This window comes from Eubalaena glacialis, chromosome 13 (assembly GCF_028564815.1).
Source record: "Eubalaena glacialis isolate mEubGla1 chromosome 13, mEubGla1.1.hap2.+ XY, whole genome shotgun sequence".
NCBI lineage: Eukaryota > Metazoa > Chordata > Mammalia > Artiodactyla > Balaenidae > Eubalaena > Eubalaena glacialis.
Genome location: NC_083728.1, coordinates 69049994 through 69066510, shown reverse-complemented (window position 1 = coordinate 69066510; position 16517 = coordinate 69049994). Strand labels below are relative to the sequence as shown.

General features: G+C 50.0%; 2 protein-coding genes across 6 annotated transcripts in view; one reads left to right on the top strand and one right to left on the bottom strand.

Annotated features, from left to right (window-relative positions):
• Positions 1-7181, top strand: part of ABCC6 (ATP binding cassette subfamily C member 6) — a 61697-nt gene extending 54516 nt beyond the window's left edge. For all 4 annotated transcript variants that reach the window (XM_061208777.1, XM_061208776.1, XM_061208775.1 and 1 more), the window contains 6 exons: positions 722-823; positions 1692-1838; positions 3848-4006; positions 4101-4267; positions 6111-6305; positions 6621-7181. In XM_061208777.1, the coding sequence (XP_061064760.1) occupies positions 722-823; positions 1692-1838; positions 3848-4006; positions 4101-4267; positions 6111-6305; positions 6621-6729 (879 nt within the window). In that variant the 3' untranslated portion in view covers positions 6730-7181. The remainder of the gene's footprint in view (positions 1-721; positions 824-1691; positions 1839-3847; positions 4007-4100; positions 4268-6110; positions 6306-6620) is intronic.
• Positions 7182-14377: 7196 nt separating this feature from the next.
• Positions 14378-16517, bottom strand: part of ABCC1 (ATP binding cassette subfamily C member 1 (ABCC1 blood group)) — a 131537-nt gene continuing 129397 nt past the window's right edge. Inside the window, exons 31-32 of one of the 2 annotated variants that reach the window (XR_009703455.1) lie at positions 15446-16049; positions 14378-15357 (exon numbers count right to left, since the gene is read on the bottom strand). Coding sequence is in view for 1 of the 2 variants with exons in the window: in XM_061209642.1 (XP_061065625.1) it covers positions 15941-16049 (109 nt within the window). In the remaining variant the exon portion in view is untranslated. Of the gene's footprint in view, positions 16050-16517 lie in introns of both variants that reach the window. The other variant, XM_061209642.1, reaches the window with a different exon arrangement.

Sequence of the window (16517 nt, the reverse complement as noted above, 5' to 3'; positions counted from 1 at the left end):
CAACCCCACCAGGGGTACTATTACTGTCCTTATTTTACTGTTGAGGCAACTAAGCTTAAGAATAAAGCAAGTAACAGGATGGAACATGATTGGGGGGAGGGTGCTTTTCTTTTGCATGGCCCAGAAGACCTCTCTGAGAAGGGGCTTGAGATCTGTGGCCTAAAGGAAGTGGGGGAATAGGGGAGGGGAAGGGGAGGAGCAGTCCTGGTGGAGGGCACAGCAGGAGGAAAGACCCTGGGATGGCGGGAGGGGCGCGACTGGTGTGTTAGAGGAACAACAAGAAAGCGGTGTGGCTGGAGAGAGTGTGAGGACAAAACTGGAGGGAAATGAGGTTGGGAAGGGGTGGGGGCAGGGCTGGAGCAGGCAGGCGAGCAGGCCCTGGGGAGGAGCTTGGCGTGGCTCCAAGTGGGAAATCAGTGTTAAGTGGAGGGAAACCTCTCTGAATGGACGTCATTGGGCTGCATCCTGCTGGGTGTCCCTGAGAGGGCCACACACCTTCTCTGGTCCTGTCTCCCTGCCTGTTTCAAGAAGGGTTGGATAAGCTGATGTCTGAGGGCTCCTTTCTGGTCCATATACTCCAGTTCAACTAAAGGAAAAGAGGGATCCTTGTGGCTACAGCCAAATTCTGCCCCCTTGTCTGCCCCGGGTCCCGCCTCCCAGCCCTTGCCTCACCTGTGGGGTGGCCTTGCTGAAGCTGTCCTGAGGTGTCTTCTCGAACCAGGTGACCCAGACGCTGCAGTGGGCTGTTCGCAGCTGGACAGACCTGGAGAGCAGCATCGTGTCGGTGGAACGATTGAAGGACTACGCCCAGACGCCCAAGGAGGTGATGGGCAAGAGATGGGGGGGGGGGTGGGCACCATCCAGGACTTACAGCAGAGGATGGTGGACCCATGTTGACATCTGCCACCGGCTTTAGAGTCCCCACCACTGTAGACTGGGGTCACAGCCAAGGTGGCAGTAATGGTTAAGAGGGTAGGGTCTGAGACGAGGTCAAATCCTGGTTCCTCTGAATGGCAAGGCAGGGCACTCTGAGTGACAGGGGACCATGAGTAACAGCAACATGACAGTAACATAACAGCAGCTTGATAGCAACATTATAGAAACATAACAGCATCACAACAGTAACACGATAGCACTACTGAAACATAATAGCAGGAACAGCAGAGAAACATAGCAGCAACATAACAGTGCTGGGTGTACTAGGAGGTCATCCCACAATAAAGGACTTCATACAGTGTCTGGCACACCGCAAACACTCCATACATGTCCACCACTCTAATTAGCCCCATTTCACAGATGGGGAAACCAAGGCTCAAGGGAGTGGAGTGACCTGTTCAAGGTCACAGGAATAGCAATTGCAGCACTGGTCTCCCCACTGCACAGACTTGCCCTTTTCACTAAGAAAAAGGAGAGTGTCTACCTCTACTAGCGAAAGAGAGAATATTATTTGAAAATTAATAATGGCTAATAACAACAATAGATAAAGAGTAGCCAACACCATTATTTTTTTATTTTCACAATACCAAATATTGTTTTTAGCCTTGGTGCATTCCATGCCCCATAACAACCCTGTAAAATAGCAGTAAATAAGCCCACTTTACAGAAGAGGAAACTGAGGGCCAGAGAGGCAGGCCCTTTTGTGAGAAGCCTGGAGAAAGGCTCCTCTGACCCAGTGTCCCCTCCTGCCCTAGGCACCCTGGAGGCCGGCCACCTGTGCAGCCCAGCCCCCCTGGCCTCGTGGGGGGCAGATCGAGTTCCGGGACTTTGGGCTGAGATACGGACCCGAGCTCCCGCTGGCCGTGCGGGGAGTGTCCTTCAAGATCCATGCAGGAGAGAAGGTGAGCGGCTCACCTACAACTTTCTCCTTGTGGTGGCCAGGCCACAGGGCAGCTGGAGAGGCCTCATGGCCATGGCCAGGCTGGGCATCACCCAGGGTCCAGGTCCTGAGCACCAGCTGCCTGCTCCACATCCTCACCTCAGGTCCCCCAGTCTTCAGACCCACCACACCCTAAATGGAACTTATCATCTTCCCCAAACCTGCTTCCATCTTGGTGAAACCCACCCACCTTGGTGTCCCAGATGAGGAGGCATCACCCCAACTTCTTTCTTCTTTCTCTATCATTAGTTGAACACCTACTATGTGCTGGGTGAGGTGCTGAATGTTCCACATACTTATCCAGTTTGCATGGGCTCAGTTCCTTGCTTTGCCATGGCTGACCTTGGACAAGTCACTGCATGCCTTGGTCTCAGTTTCCCATCTGTAAAATGGGAATAATAATGTCAACCTCATAGAGTTGTTGAGAAGTTTACCTGGGTTAATACATAGAAACTGCCTGGAACAGTGCTTGGCACATAGCAAATGCTACAAAAGTGCTCACCAATGCTTTTATTCATTATTATTTGCATTTTCACTCTGACAACACCCCTAATATCACCTCATTTACAGATGATTAGTCAGGCTGCTTCATTGAATCCTTCTCTGCCCTCCCCACCTGGCGACACTTCCTCCCTGCCCTCCCCTCCACTGCTCCAGGCCCTCAGCTTCCTGTTTCACCCCTCCAATCTATTCTCCTGTGATCTTGATTTGAGCATGTCATTTCCCTGCTCCAGACTTTCCTCTCTCTCCCAGCTTCCTTCTGGTAAAGCCCAAACTCCTGAGCTTGGCATTCAAGGCCCTTTCTCCACTTCATTCATTGCCCTGCCAGGGCTTAGCCAACACTTGTGGAGCAGCAGCCTCTGGGCCAGGTGGGTACATGGTGCTGCCCTCGAGGAGCTTACAGGCTAGCAGTTGGTGTGGTTCACCTGGAATCTTCCCCCTCCCTGAACTCCTAGTCATCCTTCAAGATTCCACTCAAGTGTCTCCTTCTCCATGAAGCCTTCTCTGATTACCCCATCAACCCCCATCCCAGGCAACATGAACAGCAGCACCTCCATGCTTACCTCCATTGCTGCAGGGCCAGAGCCTGATTATAGAGAGTGCTTGTTCATCACACTGTATTTAAGTTTACTCAGGTGCACTATTTCCAAGACCAGATGGTGAGCCCTTTGGAGCAAGGACTCCTTAATTTCTGTATTCCTGGTGCCTAAAAGAGTGCCTGTCATACAATGGGTGACACACATGCTTCGTTCACTTATTAAACAAAGAGTGTTGAACCCCCACCAAGTGTCAAGGAAGGATGGGGGATGGATAGAAAGATGGGCAGATAGATGGAAGGATGAAGGATGGATGGCTGGGATTGGGGGCTGGATGGAAAGAAGAAAGAGGCATGGATGGAAGGATGAATGGATGGATAGGATGGAGTGGAAGAAAGGATGAGAGATGGAAGGCAGGATAGGAATATGGATGGAAGGATGGTGTGTGGAAGGAAGGATGAAGGATAGAGGGAAGGATGAGAGTATGGATGGAAGGAGGGGGATGGAAGGAAGTGTGAGGGAGGGATGGGTAGAAGGAAGGGGGATTAATAGAAGGATGGGACATAAACAGAATGATGGAAGGGAAGATGAGGGATGATGGAGGGGGTGTGGATGGAAGGAAGGGGAAGGATGATGGAATAGAAGGAAGGGTAGGGAAGTGGATGAAAAGATGGGAGAGGTGTATCAGGATGAGGGGAAGATAGAGAAGAATGCACAGACAGAAGGTTGGATGGATTGATGAATGGATATATGGACAGGTGGACAGATGGACAGATAGAAGGATGGATGCTCAAAGGATGATGGATAGATGGATGGGTCTTGGGTGCAGGGGAAACATCCAGCAAAGACATGCCCAGGAACCCTGTGGGCTATGGCCTGCCTTCTTCTGGCCAGGCCTGGTCGGAATGGGCCTTACTCCCCCATCCCCCGGCAGGTGGGCATCGTTGGCAGGACAGGGGCAGGAAAGTCCTCCCTGGCCGGGGGCCTGCTGCGGCTCCTAGAGGCGGCTGAGGGCGGGATCTGGATCGACGGGGTCCCCATCGCCCAAGTGGGGCTGCACACACTTCGGTCCAGGATCACCATCATCCCCCAGGTGAGGCCTGGGGAGGGGTGGGCAGAGGTGGGGGGAGGGGGAGAGGTGGGAGGCATGGCTGGCCCGGCTCTGACCCACTGTCCCTCCCGGCCAGGACCCCATCCTGTTCCCCGGCTCTCTGCGAATGAACCTCGACATGCTACACGAGCACTCGGACGAAGCCATCTGGGCGGCCCTGGAGACGGTGCAGCTCAGAGCCGCGGTGGCCAGCCTGCCCGGCCAGCTGCACTACGAGTGTGCCGACCAAGGCGACAACCTGAGGTAGGGTCGCCGCACCCCAGCCAGACCCTGTGAGGTGCTGGGGGAGAGGCAGGTGTGGCCAAGTTCCCCCCCTTCCAGGGTAATATGCCCTGGAAGTCACCTCCCCACATAGGATGATCAGCCCCATCCTATTCCTAATCACAGTACAAATCCCATCCCTCATCAGCCATTCCAAACTCCAACACAATCTCTGAATATCAAGAGATATTCTTTTTCCTAAATTTGTTTCTAAATTTATTTGGTGGCAAAACTCAACCTCTACTGACACGAGGCTACTTCTGGTCTGTATTTATCTCACTCAGCATTTATTTTGCTGCAAAAATATTGTGTTTGATATTGGGCGCTAACCCCACGCTCACTGGGGTTGTCAAGTAACATAGGGTGTACGCCTTTAAAAGCTTTAAGAAATTGTAGTAAAATACACATATCATCTTAACCATTTTTTAGTGTTCAATTCCATAGTGTTAAGTACATTCACATCATTGTGCAATAAACCTCCAGAACTTTTTCATTTTGTGAAACCTAAACTCTGTAGCCATTAAACAACAATTCTCTATTCTTCCCTCCCACCAGCCCTCATTTCACTTTGTTTCTCTAGGTACTTCATTTAGGTGGAATATTGTAGTATTTGTCTTTTTGTGACTGGCTTATCTCACACAGCATAATGTCCTCCATGTTCATCCATGATGTAACATGTGCCAGAATTTCCTCCATTTTTAAGGCTGAATAATATTCCATTGTATGGATAGACCACATTTTTCTTATCCGTTCATCCATTGATGGACGCTTGGGTTGTTTCTACCTTTTGGCTATTGTGAATAGTGCTGCTGTGAACATAGATGTACAGGTGTGTGCCTTTTTAAAAGTCAAGACATTCTGGATTCTAAAACCCACCTGACCCAGAAGATGTTAGGGTAAGGGACCGTGGGTGGTAATGGCACTAGAGGGGCAGCAGGGCTTGGTAGCCAGGAGCATAGACATAGTTGTAGGATCTTGGGCAGGTTACTTAATCTTCAGTGCCTCAGTTTCCTTATCTGTAAAATGGGAATAATAGTTAGAACCTGCCTATCTGTGCAAGGATTAAATGAGTGCTATGTGTAAAGTTGTTGAAACAGTGCCTGGCATGTAAGAAATATTCATTTCAATATTCATTTTAATCCTCAAAGCTGCACTTTCACTAATCCCATTTCACAGAGTTGGAATCTGAGGCTTGAGATTTGCCAACTCACCCAGCCCATAAGTGGTGAGTCTGGAGCAAAGCCCAGGCACCTGACACCCACATGGCCGTAGTAGGCCCTGGTTCCCTAAAGGGTTTACTCTGAGAGGAAGCTGGACATGGCAGGAAACAGCCCCAAACACCCTTGAGTCTCCAGGCTCTGGGGGCTCACTGACTGTGTGACCTTGACCCTCAACTTCCTCATCTGTAACTGGAGTAAAAGAAGGGCTTACTCTGTGACATGCATGGCTTTTATATGATTTGTCTTATCCTCACAACCCAGTGAGGAAGGACTTATTGACATAATACCTACCTTTGTGGTCTTTATGAGATGAGTTAATATACATAAGCATATAGGATGTGTCTGGCACATGGTGAAGACCATAGAATAGAAACAGAGATAGCCATTGCACAGATGGGGAAACTGAGGCCCAGAGGGTTTCAATGACTTGCCTAATGTCACTCTGCTCAAAAATGGCAGGATGGGAATTCCTACCAGCTCTGTAGACTAGGGACCCACAGGCACACATCCCCCACTCCCGCAGCTGCCATGAGGACACATCTGTGGGCACCCCCTGCAGGTCAGTCCTGATGTGCAAACATCTGGCCTGTCCCCCTCATTCCCAGCCTGGGCCAGAAGCAGCTCCTGTGTCTGGCACGTGCCCTTCTCCGGAAAACCCAGATCCTCATCCTGGATGAGGCCACGGCTGCTGTGGACCCAGGGACGGAGCGCCAGATGCAGGCCGCCCTGGGGAGCTGGTTTGCACAGTGCACGGTACTACTCATCGCCCACCGCCTGCGCTCCGTGCTGGACTGTGCCAGGTAAGCCCTCCTACCCCACCTCACGCAGCTGGCCCCCAGGGTACCCCTGCAGGCAGAGGAAAGCATCAGGGTTTAGAGCTGGAAGGGCACTGGAATAGATTATGAAGTGCCCGTTGTACAGGTGGCAAGACTGATGCCCACAGGGGAAGGATAAACCCGAAGACACATGCCCAGCAGATGCTTCCAACTGGGCCGTCAGGGTCAGGAAGCCGCGTGGAAGGCCAGACTCGCTCAGAGCAGACACGCTGGGCATTCAGAGCAGCCAAGACCCTGGGCTGGGATCCAAAGAGCTGGTTGTGTCCCTCTCCCTTGCAGGGTGCTGGTCATGGACGAGGGGCAGGTGGCAGAGAGCGGCAGCCCGGCCCAGCTGCTGGCCCAGAGGGGCCTATTTTACAGGCTGGCGCAGGAATCAGGCCTGGTCTGAGCCCAGCCCCTGCATCCTCCTCCCGCCCCACCAACCCGGAGAGTCTGCCAGGTCCTGGAGACACAGTGACCCGGGGTCATCAGTGGCCACGTGGAATTGAGTCTAGACCCCCCTCTGCTCTCTGGGAGGAGAAAATGCCCGATCACCCCAGACCCAAGAGGACACAGCAACCCGCAGGTTGGCCTGATCAGGGCTCATCCAGCCCCATCTACCCTGGAGCCAAAGTCGACAGCAGCTCTCTGCCCTTGCTGCCCACTGTACTCACCTGGAGACTCCAAAAAACTGCATGTGCCCAGGCTCCACCATAGACCAATAAAATGAGAATCCCTGGGGCTGGGGCTGGAACAATGGTGTGTGTACCTTTTACAGAGTAACCTTTTATTTTGAGATGATTGTAGATTGACAAGCAGTAAAAAATAATCCAGAAAACTCCTTGTGTACCCTTTACTACTTTTCCCCCAATAATAACATCTTTTTTTTTTTGAAGTATAGTTGATTGACAATGTGATAATTACTGCTATACAGTAAAGTGATTCAGTTATACATATATATACATTCTTTTTAAAAATATTCTTTTCCACTATGGTTTATCATAGGATATGGAATATAGTTCCCTGTGCTATACAGCAGGACCTTGTTGTTTATCCATTCTATACATAAAAGCTTACATCTGCTCACCCCAACCTCCCACACCCCCCCTCCCCCTTGGCAGAGTCTGTTGTCTATGTCCATGATTGTTTCATAGATGGGTTCGTGTCATACTTTAGATTCCACATATAAGTGATACCATATGGTATTTGTCTTTCTCTTTCTGACTTACTTCACTTAGTATGATAATCTCTAGTTGCATCCATGTTGCTGCAAGTGGCATTATTTCATTCTTTGTTATGGCTGAGTAGTATTCCACTGTATATATGTACCACATCTTTTTTATCCATTTATCTGTTGATGGACATTTAGGTTGTTTCCATGTCTTGGCTATTGTGAATAGTGCTGCTATGAACGTAGGGGTACATGTATCTTTTTGAATTATAGTTTTGTCCAGATATATGCTCAGGAGTGGGACTGCTGGATCATATGGTAATTTTATTTTTAGTTTTCTGAGGAACCTCCATACTGTTTTCCACAGTGGCTGCACCAACTTACATTCCCACCAACACTGTAGGAAGGTTCCCTTTTCTCCACATCCTCTCCAGCATTTGTTATTTGTAGACTTTTTAATGATGGCCATTCTGACTGGTGTGAGGTGGTACCTCGTAGTTTTGATTTGCATTTCTCTAATATTTAGCAATGTTGAGCATCTTTTCATGTGCCTATTGGCCATCTGTATTTCTTCTTTGGAGAAATGTCTGTTTAGGTCTTCTGCCCATTTTTGGATTGGGTTGTTTCATTTTTTTTGTTGTTGAGTTGTATGAGCTGTTTGTATATTTTGGAAATTAAGCCCTGTTGGTTGCAGCATTTGCAAATGTTTTCTCCATTCTGCAGGTCGTCTTCTCATTTTGCTTATGGTTTCCTTTGCTGTGCAAAAGCTTGTAAATTGATTAGGTCCCATTTGTTCATTTTTGTTTTCATTTCTGTTGCCTTGGGAGACTGACCTAAGAAAACATAGGTACGATTTATGTCAGAGAACGTTTCGCCTATGTTCTCTTCTAGAAGTTTTATGGTGTCATGTCTTATGTTTAAGTCTTTAAGCCATTTTGAGTTTATTTTTGTACATGGTGAGAGGATGAGTTCTAACTTCATTGATTTACATGCAGCTGTCCAACTTTCCCAATACCACTTGCTGAAGACACTATTTTTCCCATTGTATACTCTTACCTCCTTTGTTGAAGATTAATTGGCTGTAGGTGTGCAGGTTTATTTCTGGGCTCTCTATTCTGTTCCATTGATCCATATGTCTGTTTTTGTGCCAGTACCGTATTATTTTGATTACTGTAGGCTTGTAGTATTGTCTGATGCCTGGGACAGTTATGCCTCCTGCTTTGTTCTTTTTCTTCAGGATTGCTTTGGCAATTCTGGGTCTTTTATGGTTTCATATGAATTTGAGGATTATTTTTTTCTAGTTCTGTGAGAAATGTCATGGGTAATTTGATAGGGATCGCATTAAATCTACAGATTGCTTTGGGTGGTATGGCCATTTGAACAATATTAATTCTTCCAATCCAAGAGCATGGGATATCTTTCCATTTCTTTGAATCATCTTTAATTTCCTTTAATGTTTTATAGTTCTTGGCATATAAGTCTTTCACCTCCTTGGTGAGGTTTATTTCTAAGTATTTTATTTTGGGGGTTGTGATTTTAAAAGGTTTTTTTTTTTTACATTCCCTTTCTAATATTTCATTGTTGGTGTAAAGAAATGCAACTGATTTCTGTATGTGAATCTTGTATCCTACTACCTTGCTGAATTTATCAACTCTAGCAGTTTTGTGTGCAGTCTTTAGGGTTTTCTATATATCATATCATCATCTGCATATAATGACAGTTTTACCTCTTCCCTTCCAATTTGGATACCTTTTTCTTTCTTTTTCTTGTCTGATTGCTGTGGATAGGACTTCCAATACTATGTTGAATAGAAGAGGTGAGAGTGGGCATCCTTGTCTTGTTCCAGATTTTAGCAGGAAGGCTTTCAGCTTTTCATCACTGAGTATTATATTGGCTGTGGGTTTGTCATAAATGGCTTTTATTATCAAGACGTGTTCCCTCTATATGCACCTTGGTAAGAGTTTTTCTCATGAATGGATGTTGAATTTTGTCAAATGCTTTTTCTGCATCTATTGAGATGATCATGAGGTTTTTGTCTTTTCTTTTGTTTACATGGCGTATCACATTGATTCACATATGTTGAACCATCCTTGTGAACTTGGGTGAATCACACTTTGTCGAATCCCACTTGGTCGTGATGTATGATCTTTTTTATGCGTTGTTGGATTTGGTTTGCTAATGTTTTGTTGAGAATTTTTGCATCTATATTCATCAAAGATATTGGCCTGTAATTTTCCTTTTTGGTGGTGTCTTTGTCTGGTTTTGGTATCAGGGTGATGGTGGCTTCATTGAATGTCTTTGGGAGTGTTCCCTCCTCTTCAATTTTTTGCAAGAGTTTGAGAAGGATGGGTGTGACTTCTTCTTTGTATGTTTGGTAGAATTCACCTGAGAAACCAACAGTAACATCTTAAAAGACGACAGCTCAATATCACAATCAGGAAATTGACATTGGTACAATCCACCAATCCTGTTCAGATTCCCCCGTTTTACTTGTACTCACTGGGTGTGTGTTTTGCATCATACGTACGGGTTCCTGCATCCATCACCACAGTTGGGATGCTGACTGCTTCCGTCTCCACGTGGACCCCTCAAATCGCTATTTTCTAACCACACCCACCTCCCCCTGCCCTCACAACCACTGGTGTGGTCTCCAGCCCATATGATTCCAACGTGCAGCCAGGACTGAGAACCGCTACTCCACCCTCGTGCATGAGCTCCAGGGAGCATCATGTCTGAACGGATGCACAAGCCACAGCCCACACCAGGGAAGGGCCTCTCCGGGCACAAGCCCTCGCCCAGCACACAGTTCAATTCCAAAAGGGAGATGAGAAGAGACAGGTCTCCTGGGCCCTACCGGGAGAATTTGCTCAGGATTTGGTGCATTTCATCCATTTGTTTATTCAGGACTAAATCTGCCCCAGCAGCTGTTGGAACACCTAGGGCGTTTCTGGTCACACTTCCACCCGCCAGGCGCCGTGGGGGAGACGCTGTTGGAAGGCCGAGGTCAGGGGTGGGTCAAGGTCCAGCGCTTGCTTCCATGAAGGTCAGTACACAGCGCACAAGGCTTGGCCCGTTTGTGACAGCGATCAGCATTCTAATGAAAATGGCTTCAGGCACCAGGAAAGAGGTGAGAGCCTGAAGTAGCCAAGCCTGAGGTCACAGGGACACAGCTGAAAAGGGCAGCGTGAGAAATGAGACGAATCCCCAGATCCTAACTATGGCCGCCCAGGGGTCTGCACTGACCCCCGGCACTGCAGCTGGGAGAGCACAATATCAGAGAGGGTCAGAGGCGAGCAGGGCACAAAGTAAGTGCTCAATAATCGTTTGCTATTATTCTCGATACTGTTGTGTTTACGGGCCTCTGAGGGGCCAGAGGAGGGTAGATACAACAGGATTTTAACCTCTTCACTATTGATATGCGGGGTGGGCAATTCCACGTGGAGGCGTCCTGCGCACTGTCGGATGTCAGCAGCATCCCTGGCCTCCACCCACTAGAAGCCAGGAGCACCTTCTCCTCTAGTTGTGACAAAAGTGTCTGCAGACACTGCCAGTTGAGTCCGCCATCAATAATGCACCAATACCTGGGCAACGGCTGTGTTGGTGTGTCAGGAGAGGCCTGTGGACACACACCTACTTGCCCGGACACAGGGCCTGCCCTGTCCCAGACAGCTCATGGGGACATTTTTTTTTTCTATATTCCTTTGAATAGTTTAAGGCTTGAGTTGTTATCTTTGTTTTGTATACACTTTTTCATTGTGCCTATTGACCTCCTAACCTCATGGGGACTTTCTGATTGTCCATCCTGACTTAGGGTTTTCAGCCCAGAGGAATCTAAATCCAGCTCCAGTCATGGCTGCCTCCCCTTTTCAAGATGTGACCAGAGTTCATTTTGATACCTTCAAAATGGGGTAGGGGTCTGCATCCCTTGTCTGCCCCCTGTTATGCCAACAAAATGCCATCATTACTAGTGATTTTGCTCCATTTTGCAGATGAGGAAACTGAGGCTCGGAGAGTGGACGTGACCTGGCAAGGCCACCTGGCTAGTAAGTGGCAGAGCGGGGATCTCCCCTTGGGCCTAACACCAAAGTCCAAGTCATCTCGTGTGGGTGTCTGTCCTACTGCAAGGTGCAGGAAGGGACCAGACACAGTGCTTCTCATGTCTCCTCCTGGAGCCGAGCCAGCTGATGCCCTGGCAGAGCGACTGCAGGCAAAGGTGGCAGCTGTGTGCTTGGCATGGTCACGTGGCGTTGTTCCAGGGCCACAAGAGCCTCCTTCATGGAGGGAGGTGTTTTGCCAGGAAGCAGAGTGTGGGCCGCGGAACCAGCGCCCGCAAGAGCCCGCTAACAAGGCTGCTGTTGGGCCCACCCCATGGCTCCTTGGACACCAGCCCGTGGGCCACCCGGGCCATTAATCCCCTGGCTATGGCTCCTGCCAGCAGGGCCTGGCTGGCGGGTGAGCACAGCTAAGAGGCAGGAAAGCTATGTACAGACCTTCCTTGGTCAGTGCCTCTCTCGGTAGGTCCTTAAACCTCACCCGAGTCCCACTGGTCACTGCAAACACACAACCCTGCTCTAAATGCCTTTCACCCAGTTAATCCTCACAATCGGAGGGGGCAGGTACGTCACCCCACACATTACTAGGATGCTTTGCTGAGGAAGGTACTATCATTAGGCCCCTTTTACAGGTGACAAAACTGAGACAGAGTGTAAGTAAGTAGGGATCTGAACCCAGGCAGGCTGGTGCCAGAGCCCACGTCCTAACCACTGTACCACACTGCCTCTCGCACATTTCTTTAGCTCTAGCACATCGCTCATGGATAAGAGCTGAATTCCACTCTAGAATCCCACCAGAAGGGAAGGAAAGGGCTCCTTTCCTTCTTGAACTGAGACGAGATATCTGTGCATTTGTATTGGCTGTGCTTTCCCTCGCACCCAGCATGGTACACAGCGCATAGGAGGGTATCTATAGATACTGACTGTATGACTGGATGGATGGATGGAGGGAATGAATAGGTGGATGGATGAACAGACGAATGAATGCATGGATGGCATCACCACGTATGAAGGCATCCTAAGGGCCAGGCATGGCTGTCTTCATCCTCACAGCCACCTGGCCAGGTGGCTACAAAGATCCCAGTTGTACCAGCAAGGAAGCTGCAACTCTCTGGAAGGGCAAGTTCTAGGGCCCCAGTGACTTCACTCTGGGTCCTGGCCCGGCACAGGGACAGCACAGCCCCAGATTGGAGAATGCAGTCACTAAGCACGTGCCACATGCCCTGCTCTAGAGATGAGCCTTCAGCAAGAAATAAAGAGATTACAGCCCTGCTTGCACAGAGCTGCCCCTGTCAAACAGGGAAAGGAGCAGGTGACGCAGACGTCTGGGAAAAGAGAGAGGACCCTGAGGTTGGAAGAACAGCAGCGAGGTGAGCAGGCGAGCATGGCTGGGGATGCTCTCTGGCCCGGGGCTCCCTTCCCACGGGGAGAGCTGTGCAAAGCGCTGAGCCCAGGGCCTTGCACGCAGCAGGTGCACAACAAAGCTTGCTTCTCCCCTTCTCCTTCCACGGCGCTGGGGCACTCACCTGGAAGAGCAGGTGTGCAGGCCCCCTCCCACCCCCCTCCACGCCCTGGCTCACCCTCTTCAGGGTTAATGCTGCACCCGCCCCTCTTCATGACGTGGAAGGCACACGCCGATCGCACACTCGTTTAGCATCTGACCCAGGATTTTAATACTCAGGGCCAGGCCCTGAGACAGAAACACACCCACATCTAAAATCGACTCCCCACAGGGCACATCCAAGTGCTTCTCATTCTAAGGGTGACAACCTCGCAGCTGCTTTTCATTGAGCACCTTCACCTCCCAGCTCCTCAGACAAGGCAGCCTAGAGGCAGGGGGCGGGTAGGGGACACACAGCCAGCGCTGGCCGCTCCACCTGCGTGTGTCCTTGGAGCATGGTTCTGGGGTGTGTGCTCCCCAAATCCTGGCATTCCTCACTATGCAGACTCACCAATACGAACTCAGATCCCAACACCCCGGTCTTCCTCCCCCACTATCCAAAACTCAGAAATGACATCAGTTACCACAGGGAGGGGCTTCCTTCCTTATGCGTCCCTGCATTTCCTGCCTCCTTTGTGGCCTGGTGGGGCCATGTGACTAATTCTGGCCAACAGGCTGTGAGTGGAACTGACTTGTGTCACTTCTGGTTTGAGACACTTGAGACACTTAACAGTGGGTGTGAGTCGTCCACAACTTCCCTTCCCCAGCTGTGGTGACCCAGAAGCCAGCCCCTGAGAGGCGATGTCATAAAACCAGAACAGTCTGGATCTGTCAGTCATTGTACCAAAGGAGAGGCGCCTGATCCTCATCAAGAAATATATGAGAAATACACCCTTGTATTCATGTCCCAAGAGTTTATGGCTAGTTTGTTACTGCAGCATAGCCTAGCCTGGCCTAACACCACAAAGGGATTTCCAAGGGTAATTCTTGCCACGTGTGATGTTTGCCTTGCCTGTGTCTTAGAACCCAACCTGGGCCATGCACGTAACACACACATCAGTGCTCATCTTCACAACAAGCCCAGGAGGCAGGTATGATCAGCCCCATTTTACAGACGAGGCAACCAAGGCACGAAGACTAAGTGACCTGCCTAGGGTCACACAGCCTGCAGATGACAAGGGCAGGACCCTGTCCACCGTGCTACGCCGATTCCCCACCAAACCCCACCTGATTCTTAATCTCTAGGTTCCCAATTCCAAGAGCTCCCGCTAGAAACAACATGCTCGCCAAGGAGAAAGAACAGCAGCAGATGAGAGGGTGCCCCATCCCGACTCCTGGAGAGATGGCAGGAACCTTTGCTAGAAAGAAAATGGAAGAGTCGTTTAGAAAGAAATAAAATATTTTTTTTTTTACTGCAAATTATTTGCAAATGTTCACGTTTCCAGTGTAAGTCATTACAAAAAGATCCCCAAGAAACACTTGGTTTATCTAATGTGAAATAATGGTTTAACTTACAAAAAATAAATATGTATTTCCACCTAAAAGAAGAAAGATGCTTCTCTGGCTTGAAGTCAGCAACGTAATTCACATAGCAAGCATGAATCTTGGGGCAGCCGTGACCTCTCTTTGCTTTTTCGGTCTCACTTTGGTCACCAATCAAGGGACCTAAAGGGCTTTGAAGAAAGGACCCCACTTGCCCGTTTCCTTCCAGGAACACAGGGACCAACCACCAGATGCTGAGCCAACATGGCCATTCCCTGGGATGCCGCTCCTCGGCCCAGTACTTCCTCCCAAGAAATTTAAGTCTTGAGACTGTTTTTCTCCCTAGAGCAGTACTTAAAAAAAAAAGAAAAAGAAAATCACTGACACTCACGAATGGGTTCTTTTCTTGTCCCAGAAGAGACTCAGTAACCATAAGTCAAGTTCTCCACCCTGCCGCCCCTGACAGCCAACCAGAGGCCCCGGGTGAGAAACTGGAATCTAAGAACAAGGAGGAGACTCAACGGGGCTCTTTTCAGTACCAACTGCTCACACTTGGAGGCACCAGCGCTCCTGGCTTTGAACGCTGCATAACCATGAGCAGGTCTTCTCTTTCGGCACCTGGAGGCGTAAACCCATTCTAGCTACAGGTAGAAAGAGGGAGGAACGAAGGCAAGGCAAAGACGGGAGCGGGTGAGGAGGTGAGCAGTCAAGCAGGGAAGTCGGCGTTGAGAGAGCTCTCCCGGCCTGGAGCTCCAGGGCCAGGTCACCCGGAGGCCAGCCCAGTCCCGTCAATGAGAAGCGCTGGGAGACATGCGGCCTCTGGCCCATGAAGCAAGTCCCGGTGGAGGCAGCGCTGTGACACTGGTTCCCACATCTGAGCACTCAGAAGACCTGGGTGGTGAGATGGCTGGTGAGAAGCACGTCCACGGCCCGCAGGTCACTGCCCGAGAGTGAAAATGATCTTCACCAGGCCCCTCACCTCCAAACTGCAGCCTTGGGGAAACAAGCATCTGGGTAGAGCCAGGCAAGGACAGAGAGGTGTCGGGGACCAGGGAGCTTCTCCAAAGCTTGGAACCCACAGACTTCGGCTGGAGAGATCTGAGGCAGTTGGCTGGATTTGGTCACTAGCATGTTTTATGCAACCGATTGCTCTGCAAGTCTGGCGGCCCAAACCACCCCACAGAGCACGGAGAGCACATGTGCCCTCCCAGGGGCGTGAGAACGTGTGTGCGTCTGTGGGGGTAACAGAGGCAAGGATGTGCGTGTTTTGGGGGCACCGCATCCCTGTGTCTCTCCTGTTTCTTCACAGCCAATTCCAGGCAGGGGGCCAGAGGGTGGCTGCTTTCTGTGTGTTTTGGTTCTTTCTTTTTTTGGTTTCAGTCTATGCGAGGCTTGGGTTCCCAAGGATGCCAACTCATCCCTGGCTGCTGGCATGTCGGCCCTGCAGTTCTGAGCAGCTGCACCAGCTCTGGGCTCACACCAAGCCAGCGTCTTTGGCCATGCTGTAGAAGAGACCTCTCTGTTGCAGGAGGCCGGAGGGGGGACCACACTCCCGGATCTCGCCTTTGTCCAGGACAATCACCCTGCAAGGAGGGGATGCAGACATGAGGGGTGGGGAAGGGGTTGGCACCTTGTGCCCCAAGAGCCCATCTGGGAAAGTCCCTGCTTTGGGTCAGGCCCCTGACACCCTATGCCAGGACTCTTACAGTAGCCTTCTACCTGGCTGCCCATCCTCAACCCCAGTTCTAGTCAATGTCAATGTCCTGTGATGCTACCCCCAGTACTCTATCGCCTTTTATATTTCCTTCCCAGCACAATTCCCTTTTATTTGTTGCTGTGTTTATTGTCTGTCTCTGCACCCAGCCCCCAACTAATCTATAAGGTCCCTTAGGCAGGCTCCCTGTCTGACAGCTCCCTGCTCAGTCCCCAGTGCCTGGAACAGAGCCAGGAATGTGGCAGGCACTCCACACGTGTTGACTGAATAAATGATTGAGTGATGTCAAAAAATGCCTGGTACTAACCAGGACAAAGAGGTTCCACCAGCTCAGGCT